This window comes from Oxyura jamaicensis, chromosome 5, assembly GCF_011077185.1.
Source record: "Oxyura jamaicensis isolate SHBP4307 breed ruddy duck chromosome 5, BPBGC_Ojam_1.0, whole genome shotgun sequence".
NCBI classification, from domain to species: Eukaryota; Metazoa; Chordata; class Aves; order Anseriformes; family Anatidae; genus Oxyura; species Oxyura jamaicensis.
This window is the reverse complement of record NC_048897.1, coordinates 32,142,153-32,152,478: the sequence shown is the minus strand read 5'-3', so window position 1 is coordinate 32,152,478 and position 10,326 is coordinate 32,142,153. Positions and strand designations below refer to the sequence as shown.

Genomic DNA, 10,326 nt, shown 5'->3' with positions numbered 1-10,326 from the left:
TGACTGTAAGGAAGAGGAATGAAATACTGTTCAGAGTATGCTGATTACAGCTGAAATAACACTTCTCACTGCCCTCTAAAAGAATGGCTTCTTTCTGCAGGTGGCTGAGCTCACGGAGGTGGATTGATGCCATCTGCATAATGCCCATCCGTGGTTTTCATTACATCTTGTTCTGAATCTGCCAGGTTTCTATGTCTCTAAATTACAGCCATTTTCCATTTCATGTTACTCAACAAGAATGAGTTTTTAATATAACTTGATATTTTCTCTTCATACAGATTCTGTGCTCTGTCTTCAAGCTACTACTTAATCTTTTTGCTAACCAAATCTAGAAACTTTTACTCTAAATTTCGAACTTGCTTTCTTTGTCCCTCTGATCTCCCGTGCCCTTTTCTCATTTTCTTCAGTTTATCCCCATGGTTTCCCAAACTGTTCACTGTCTTCCAACATGAGTCTGCCCACTTTCATATGCTGAAATAAATTTTCATCACTCCTACCACTACTTCCTGGCTTACATGTGATTGTCTTAGACTTTGGAGTTGTCTTCTAATATACCATCTCTAAACTGTAGTTCTGTCCCATGTAATGCATGATCTGGAAACAAAGTTTGTGCTTTTACCGGAATGGGCATAGCCTACCAGGCGTTACAATTACTGGAAAATGCTTTTTCCATATTTACCATTCCTGCAGTCATTCTTTTATCTCCAGATTTCGTCATCCTGCTGTCTTGCAGCTGACACCCTCGCAGTTGATAAAAGGTAGTTCTTCATCTTCATTCATCCAACTTTTATTCACCACCTAGTTTTGGATGAGGTAGTTCTGGAGCACCCATATTTCTCCACTGACTAGAAAGGGATTTTATGTTCCTTGCCTGTTCCAGATGAAAGTGTCTGTATTGGGCCAGCTGAGTTCCACCTTGGCTGTGTCCAGATCCCTTAAAATACTTTAGGGACAATAATTGTTTGGTTACAAGGTGAAGAAGGAAACTGGCTGACAAATGGGGAGATGGCTGAGATGAGAATGTGAAGGTACATGAAATGGTACATCCCTTATGAGCTGTGTGGGAACAACCCAAAAAGAGCCAGTGCAGATGAAGAAAATGAATTTAAACAATTTGGTAACTTCCAGGCAAAATCCCATGGGAAGCAAGTCTGATGAGAGATGTAAAGGATAACAAGCACAAGCACCAACTGTCCAAGTGCAAAGCAAGGTCAGGAAGAGCCAAAGATCAGAAGTTAAGTAGCAAGTTCTTAATTGACTTCAAATGCAAGAGAGAAGCATATAAACTGACAACTGTTGAGTTACTAAGGGCTGCTGTGAAAGAGTCATGTGGAGGGGAAAGCAAAATAGGCTGCTTCACAAAAGGAGGATGGAGTGAGGAATATCAAAGTTGCACACCCATCTTCAAATGCTTTATTATAAACACCCTCCTGGGTTTCTTCTTATTTTGTCTGCACTGTTTTTTGTCAAGCTCGTTGGTTTCTTCCTTAGTTAATCACCATGTTTGGCCTTTTTGAGCATTAGTGCATTTTTATACTGGGTAAGTCTCCTGAAGTTTCTGTTTATTTGAAGGATTATTAAAAAAAAAAAAAAACAAAAAAAAAAAAACACAATGTAAGTAGGTTGAAGATATCCTCAGGCAGCTCTTGTGAGACTCATGGGTGCAAGCTATCTGTGCCTGCTGATTTCAAGTCTTTGTTGCTAATGGTTGCTGTTTAATATCCTATTTAGTTGCTAATGGATTGGAAAGTGCCTTATCATGTGGCATAAGTATGTCAATCTCTTTAAGACAGAGCCAAAATATTATTCAACACAACACATTTTGACTGGGGATCAGCAAAATTGTTTAGCAAAACTTCTTGCTGAACTGGAGGAATATTTTTTGAGAGGGACCTGAAACCGGGATGGCTCAGATGGGTGAAGAGAAGGCCTGAAGCCTCCTCAAGAAAAGGATCGTACGTGTAGTAGGAATAACACACAGGGTTTGCTTTGAAAGCAGATGGCAGAGTGCAGAGCTGAAAGGTGGTGATGCTAGCACAGCCTTGCTGTGAAGGAAGGGATGCAATTAAAGGCAGAATGTCTGTTTTAATAAATCACAGCAAAGGCACTGCTCTCAGAGAAAACTGCTGTAGGACAAATGATTGAAGGAGAGGCCCTGGTCAATAGCATCCATTTGGATTGCAAAAAGGAAGGAAAGAACAGAATTGAGATCAGAGGAAAGGCAATCAATGAGCATTTCAGAGACTGGCATCAACTGCTTCTGATACAAGGCGAGACCAGTGGGGGAACTTCAGAGGAAGCTTCTCGGGGGGATAAAGCATCCTTCCACCAAGCTTTTGCTGTGACATGTCAGCAGCTGATGATCCAAGCCAGTGTAAGGACAGCTGGGGGAAGAGCCAACCCTGCGGGAGCCAGGTAACCGTGCTGACGCTGTGCTTGCTGAGGGGCCAGGCGTGCTGGCAGAGGCTGCTTCTTGCAAGATCACGGCCTGGTGGTGGGGGTAGCAACTGGTGGATTACCAGCAGTGCTAAAGAGAGCACCAGGTGAATAACAACTAAGGTAAGATCCATGCATCTGTATCTGCTACACCTGGTCTGGCATCCTTTCTCCTAAGGCAGGAATACTCAGGCTGGAACTCGGTGTGGTCTCCTTTGCATTCTCTCCGAGCTTCATGCCTTGTCAGCCCTTGGTTTGTTTTCACCTGTCTGCACAAAATTTTCTCTGTCTGGGCCCTTGGAGGCCTAGGATGAACCTGTGGATGCCTCATACCAAAGGGACATCAAAAAACACGTTTTCATTTTGTTCTGCTTTTGAATTCTCCCATACGCTGTCTCTCCTCCCCCCTTAGCCCAAATCTTCAAGGTCGGTGGTGCTGCCCTGCTCTCCCTGCAGGCACCGTGGCAGTCAGCGAGCTCTGCAGCTGTTGCCTTAATCGTTTTATGGGTAAGATTATTCCCTCCTGCATCTCTTTTGCTTCTTGTTATGCAACAGCATTTTGTGATTTGCTTTGCCACTGAGCTGTGCCGCGTCACGGCCTGAGGGGGTAGCTTCAGAAGACTGCCTGAAATGTGGCATGGCTCCTGCTCCCACCTGAGGATGGGGACGGGGGGCTGCGGCAAGGAAGAGACATCGTGGCCTGTGCTTTTGAGGTGGAGGAGAAGGGTGGAAAGAGGCATTAGTCAAGCCCAGGAATCTGGCTCCAAGGTGAGCAGGGAGCCTGAAGCAACTAGATCAGAGGGGCATTATTCATGAGGACTCGCGGATGTAGAATTGGAAATGAGCTGGAGTCCAAAGGCGGATTTGGTTTTGTTCGAACAGCAGCTGAACAAAATCTGTCAGTGTCACAGGAGCACAGCACAGGCCCAGGTGGCCTCCCTGGGGAGGGAGGTTTGTTCTCCAAGTGCCCTGGGCCCTGAGAGCAGGGCTGAGGACTGGTGGTCAGAGCTTATTCCCTGTCCTGTTGAACAGTTTTATGAGATTTGGAAGTTTCTTTCCCTGTGGGTAAACCGAGGCACTGAACAAGTAAAGCAGGCACTTGGCAAGGGAAGTTGTGAATGTCGGTACTGTAATTTGGAGGGGCTGTAGATTAGATTAATGAGACCCACCATGAATTTAAAACATTTTAAGCATGTGATTTCTGAAGCACAGTAGGGTTTTGTTGGAGGCCAGAGTGTTTCACTGGAAGTCTGCCTCCCTTTTCTTCAGGTGGCCTAGTGATGATTTCATAGCAGTCTGTGCTGCTGACCTGGTGGCTCTTCACTTGTGACATCTTCTGAAAAAGTCTTGCAGAAATCCAGGGACATTTTAGAAAAGAGCTGAGCTGCCTGGTGAGGTGCATGGAGCCAAGGGAGCTGGGGACCAGCCATGGCAGGAAACCCACAAGCTGTGGAAATGTTTGCAGTGCTCAACCTCCTGATGCATCCTGGGGCTTCTGTATGCCTGAAGGCTCACTAAATACTTGAACCTGAGGGAGGTTTGTTGTTTGCTCTTCCTTGTACCTCAGATCCTCCCTGGACTCCACTCGTGCTGTCAGCAGCTCAGTGTTGTGGTAGCAGGAGGAGCTCCCGACAGCTACATAGCTGTACGCAAGGAGAAGCACCACACCTCCCCAGTCCTGAGTCCTCCTCTTTAAAGCCATGCAAATGGCTTCTGGATGTTTCTTACCCTTGAGTTCTTCCTAGCTCCCTCCTTACAGCTTCCTCCTCCTGTGCTTGAAGACACATGCTGTCATAGTGGGAAAAATGCTCTTGAGAGTCCCCTTAGCAGAGGGAGAAGGTGCTCTGCCTGCACACGCGTCCTTCCAGATGAGACTGTGCTTCATGCTTCTTGCTGGTGTGCTCCATCAGCAGCAAGACAGCTAAAGCTTCATGTTTGCGTTGCCACTGCTGGGCAGTTTGCTGCTCTGCTCAGATTAACCTGGTATTCCTGCTTCTCTCTTAGCCGCTCTTTCAGACTCCTTGCAGCTCCAGCAGCTGCAGTGATTTATCACTGGTCCCCAGCGTGTGTTCCCTCTGCAACCAGATGGCCAAGACATGGCTCTTAACATTAACTTGGAGACCAGAAGATGGTGCCAACAGCGGGAAGCGCAGAGGGTTGTCACTTTCTGTCTTCCAGAAGCCCAGCCGTGATAAGATATGGCTTTTCCTCAATGTTACGTGGTTCTTATTTAGTCTCCATTCTATGAGAATTTAGAGGTGTAGAGATTGTGTTTTTCAGGCATTTCTTAATGATCATGAAAGATAAAATCCTGTATTTTTAACAGAGAAAACAATTCTTGCATGTGTGTCTTACAGGGACCTGAGACCTTTGACATCAGTGAAGGCTTTTCTACTAATGACATTCAAAACACAGAAAACCTGGAACCACATTTTCCTCTGGCTCAGTATCCAGAGCTCTGAAGTATTTGAGAGACTCCATAGTTCCATCGAATAGTTCAATTTCTTTGTGAGGTGGTTGGACTCTTCAAGAGCCTGGATTTAGGTAGAGATCTCTAGCTTCCTCTAACGTACATGGAGTTTTTCCCATACAGCATCTCACCAGTGAGAACATGGGGCCTCAGAAGCCTGAGAAGGCAGGTAATTTGTGCTGGCACTTCCAGAGATGTCTCCCGGGGCTTCCTGCTGCTGCAGTTGGTGCTGTCAGGCTGGGTCTTTTGGAGAAAGACCCCTGGGAGGGGAGATGTGGCTGGAGCTGAGGATGTTGTATTGTGCCACTGAACTTGTCTCCTTCTGGGGCTGGATTTCAGTACCATGAGGCGAAGAGCCTCTTCTCTTCATCCATTGAGTCAACGTTCTCCTGTTTTGGTCCCAGGCTGCTGTCTTCTCTCCTAATGACAAGAAATAAGCCTGACGAGTAGTAGCAGAACTTGTAATAAGATCAGCACAATTGTTATTCCAGAGCAGACTGCTGGTTTCAGTGGCATTTGTGCTTTTGTCTTGCTTGCATCCGATACCCCCAGCTTGCGTGACTGCTCTGGCTGAGTGCTTTCTGTTGTGCTGCTCTGCTTTCCCTCGTGCTGCCTGAGCCCTCGGCTGCTCGCTCTAAGTTTCTGTTGTGCTGCCTCCATCCCTGGGCCAAATTAAACACCGTGTTTCCCTCTGAGCAACAGAGGGAAGAAGTTGGGTGTCCTGGAGGCAGAGGGAAGAAGTTGGGTGTCCGGGAGGTGTCCGAGAAGACAGAGCTGTCTCTCTTGGTTAGCAGCGTTGCCTGTCCAGCTGCCTGTCACCCCTCTCCCAGAGGAATTAGGGGGCGAGGGGGTCCCCGAGTGCGGGAGCAGCACCCCCAGCCCCAATTCTCCTCAGGGGGAGCCGGGGCCGCCCCGTTTGTCCCCCCCTTGCCCTGCCCGTGAGCTGCGAGCCGGGGGGCTCCGGGGGGCCGGTGCCGGGGCCTGTCCCCGGAGGGGCTCCGGGGCGGGGGGCCCGAGGTGAAGGGGGGCGGTGGGGAGGTGGTGGCGGAGCGAGGGGCGGGCGGAAAGGGGCAGCTCCCCCGGCGGGCCCTTCCCCGCCCCCGCCATGGCGAGCGGGATGCTGTCAGGCGCGCAGCGGGCGCTGATCCGGGAGAGCTGGCGGCGGGTGAGCGGCAGCCCGGTGCAGCACGGCCTCGTCCTCTTCTCCAGGTGAGCGACCAAGGGCGGGGGACAGCCGACCGACGGGCCGGGGTCCCCCGCCGCCCCCGGGCGGGTCGTGGTGGTGGTGGTGGTCGCCCTGGTGGTCCCCCGGTCCCGGAGCAGAGGATGCACCGTGTGGGGGTCCTCGGCAAGCCCCTCGCCCGAGGAGATCAGCGCCTCGGCTGTGGGGAAAGAAAAGGGAAAAATCTGCGAGAAGTCGCCCTAAAAGCCTGGTGGAGAGTTGGCGACCACCGGGAAAGGGGAGCGGGGGGGCAAGGGCCAGACCTCGTGGATGGGGGACCCCGCGGTTCGGTGTGCAGGGCGGGGAGAAGGGAGGCTGGTGGTGGTGTGCCTGGGCTTCCCCCAGCACCGAGGCTTCCCCCGGTTTTGGCAGCTTTGGGGCTCGAGGGGATCGTGGAGTGGGAAGGGGAAGGCACCGAGCAGGATCTGGGGGAGTGGGGTCGGGCTGGGAGGAACCGCAGCGGGCTGGGACGGATCCACAGGTGCCAAAGCCACAGGTCTGAGAGCTGGGACCTAGGGAAAGGGGGACCTCTTCTGCCAGCAGATAACCTGCATTTCCCCAGGCTAAGTCTCTGGGACTTCCACATCCTTCGCAGGTGGGGAGGGAGCAGCAGGAGGAAAGGGAGCGGTGGGGTGCTGCTGGCAGGGCAAGCGGGACTCTGCTCCACGTTAAGGACGTGAGGAGATGGGGGCTTCTCTCTCGCTGTTGCAGGTTGTTTGATCTGGACCCTGATCTGTTGCCCCTTTTCCAGTACAACTGCAAGCAGTTTGCCAGCCCCCAGGAGTGCCTGTCTGCCCCCGAGTTCCTGGATCACGTTAGGAAGGTGAGAGCGGGGCAGGAGGAAGCCTCCGGGCAGTGTTCTGGGTTTTGGGACTGGCTGGGAGCACACAGCGGTCTCCTCTTCCCCCCAGAACTGGGGGAGGAGCGATGCCGATGTTGCCTTGCAGTAGCTTGTGCACAGAGGGAGCCAGACCTGGCACAGCAGGAGCCCTTTGAGCCCTGAGGAGCCGCCAGGCAGAGAAAGAGCACAGCCGTGGCTTGCAGATGCCTTCATAACCCCATAACCTCCATCTTCAGACCAGTTTTCATAGCCTCCATCTTTAAACCAGCGCAGTGCCTTGCGTGCCTGTCTTGCTCCTTGTGAGAGGCTGTTCCAGGACTGCTCTCCTCTGATAGCTGCAAGCTTTTTGCTGTTTTCCAGCTTCTGCTTATTGGACAAGTTATGTACATTTTTACTTCTGCTATCGCTGCCTTAAGCTGAAATAGCTCTTTGCTCTTGTTGGAGATAATTTCCCCGTTGAAATTGTAGAGCACAATTCTACCACCTCTTGGTTTTGCCAAGCCAACCATGCCCTGGTTTTAATCTCTTCTTCTAATTTGGTCTGTCTGTTCCCTTCATCCCTCGTTAACCCTTCTCAGTCCTGTCTCCATCTGGCTCTTCATGCCCGTCAGATCACTGTGGTACGTGCTCTGCCAGACCAGGTCTCTTGGCTGTGCTGGCTATCCCCTTGCCTCAAAATACCTTGGCTGACCTTAGATTTGGAGTTGACTTCTACACAGTTGCACCATCTCGGTAACTTCTAGCTGGCAACTCTAGTTCTGGCAATTCCAGGGCTCCTCTGCATTTGTCCTGGAATCCTAAAACCACATCAGCGTTGGATCTTGGCCCATAACTGCTCTGCTACAGGGCTCTCCTCCCTCCGCTGGGGCAGGAAGGCCAGCAGTGCTGCTTGCTGTAGCACCTCTGGCAGCGTCCTGCAGAAGGATGTGGGGTGTGCTGCCATCAGCGGTCGCACACAGGTCGCAGCAGAGCAAAGGAAAGCTCAGAGGGCACCTGCTGTGCTGGGAGGTGGTGGTGGCCATCAGGCTGAGAAGGGTGAAGCAGAGGGGTCAGCCCCTTCCTCCAGAAGGGCAGCAGAGCCTTGTTAGTGCCGTTCTGTCTCTATGCTCCTGTAGGTGATGCTGGTGATTGATGCAGCTGTGAGCCACCTGGAGAACTTGCCCTGCCTGGAAGAATATCTCTGCAACCTCGGCAAAAAGCACCAGGCAATCGGCGTGAAGGTTGAGTCTTTCTCGGTGAGGCATCCTCCTTCATCCCGCTGTGGCTGTGTTTGTGCAGTGCTGCCTGCAGCCCTCGGCTGTCCCCACCCTCCCGTGCCCACCCACTGGGTTCAGCTGGCTGGAGAGAAAGTTGGAGGCTCAGTGCAGCCCCCGAGCTGCGTGGTGATGTTGGCTTGGTCAGGAAAACAGGGAGCGAGGACAGAGGAGAGCAAGGCATTTCCCCTGTTTGGAGGGGACCAACAGCTTGGTGCAGGCTCAGGTGCCCTGGGCCCTAGATCTCTGCTTGGGGCAAACCTCACCACACCTGGGAATAGGCACATCCACCCCTTTCTGTATTTGCACTGCTCAGGGGATGCTGAACCTCATCCCCTCCAGACATAAACCCACCTTGTTTGGGGTGGTGACACTGGCCAGCCCCAGTCAAGGCAAAACATCACGCAGTCCAGGATGAGGAGCGCCCTGCAGGGAAGGTGGTGAGCAGGCAAGGTCCTGAGCCACCATCTGGGGCTCCCACCCTGTCTCCTGACACTCTGGCATGGCTCAGCTCTGCTGGTCCACTGCTGTGCCAGGGGACTGGGCTGGCTACCGGTGTTGGGGAGGCACGGATGATGGCACACAGCTCTCTGCTGGTGCTACCATGCTGCATCAGCCCTTGCTCCCTGCCTGCGCTCCTCACTGAGCCGGTGGGAGGTGAGAGTCAGCGCAGGGCAAGGCAGGGGGATGGGGATGGTGTGGGTAAGCTCATAAGCAGGATCCAGGCTGACTCTGGGGCTCCTCTGAACAGCCAGAGATGGGGCTGGCTGCCTCCACAGGTGCCCCGCAATGGGAGAAGCCCTAAGCGGTGGTGGAGCAAGAGAAGGGTCTGCCTGTTATTCCCCTGCTGCTGAGCTTGATGTCTCCTGTTTGGTTTGCAGACCGTCGGTGAGTCCTTGCTGTACATGCTGGAGAAATGCCTCGGTGCTGCCTTCAGCCCGGACGTGCGGGAGGCTTGGACCAAACTCTACGGTGCTGTGGTGAAAGCCATGCGGCGTGGCTGGGAGCCCCTGCCGGAGGGAGACTAGCCCAGCCAGCCTTCCCCACTGCTGCCCTCACAGCAGCCCTGCGCAGGGCAGGCACTCACCCTCTCTCTGCCTCTCTCTGTCTTTCTCTGTGCACCAGCCCGTCTCCATCTCCTCCAGCCATGCGTGCTTCAGGTCGCTCTCGGTAATCCTGCCTTGCTTTGACACGACCACATCTCTGCCTTTGCTGATGGCCAGTGGGGTATTTCTCCGCAGTGAAGTGTGGGAGCGACGTGGCACAGGTCCTCTGCCCTGCCCCAGGTTCCTCAGGGCCAGCTGGAGCACAAGCACCGGTGTCTGTGCTCTGGTCTTCAGCTGGCTCCCCTCCCCTCCTCTCGCTGCCTACCCTAGTGAAATGACAGCTGGAGGTGTCCTCAGAGGCTCATTTGCCTGAGATCCTCTTTGCTGTGCTCGAGACCTGCTGAGGCTGTCACCGCTTGCTTCTCATGCATGGCTGTGCCTGGCTCAGCTGTGCAGGTGGCGGCAGGCTCGGCTCACTGCAGGGGCAGGGGTGGCTGTGGCCGTGTTGGGCAGCAGAGGCAGGAGCTGGCCATGCAGTTCTGCCATCCTTCCCAGTCCCCGCAGTGAGCTTTTACCCACTCTCCTCACCCAGGTGTTGCTCCTGGGTCCATCTTGGTGCTCTCCCCCTGGGTGGCACCCAGGGTCTTTCCCTGTGTAAGGTTGGTCACAGCTTACTGCATTTCCTAGGGGTGTTTCAAGCAGTGGGGTCACGTTAATGCCAAGGTAGGGCTGCTCTTAGCAGGTGTGGGCTGCTCTCGGGAAGGATTTCTGTCAGCAAGGCTGGTTGGTTTAACCTGAGAGCCCACTGAAATGCAGCAGCAGTGGTGGCTATTTAATGCTTTGTATTGAGGAGAATAAAGTAAATACAAGAAATGATGTCTTAGAATAAAAATGAAGGTTGCAATCATGTCATGGCAACGGCTTCCAGAAATGATTCTGGCTCTTGGCCAGAGGAAGCATAGCTGGAGTTTCTCTGCTGATGCTGTCGGGACCTGGAGTGCTTCCCAGCTGCACACAATGCTCATCTGCAGAGCTTCCTCACCCTTTGGAAATAACTC

At 52.8% G+C, this 10,326-nt stretch overlaps 1 protein-coding gene across 1 annotated transcript; it reads left to right on the top strand.

The window, feature by feature from the left end:
• Positions 1–5,954: 5,954 nt before the first annotated feature.
• On the top strand, positions 5,955–10,160 carry NGB (neuroglobin). Its single transcript, XM_035328372.1, has 4 exons — positions 5,955–6,115; positions 6,840–6,951; positions 8,085–8,204; positions 9,104–10,160. Exons 1-4 carry the CDS (start codon positions 6,012–6,014, stop codon positions 9,248–9,250), a joined length of 483 nt encoding a protein of 160 aa, XP_035184263.1. The 5' UTR covers positions 5,955–6,011; the 3' UTR covers positions 9,251–10,160.
• The last annotated feature ends 166 nt before the right edge of the window (positions 10,161–10,326 follow it).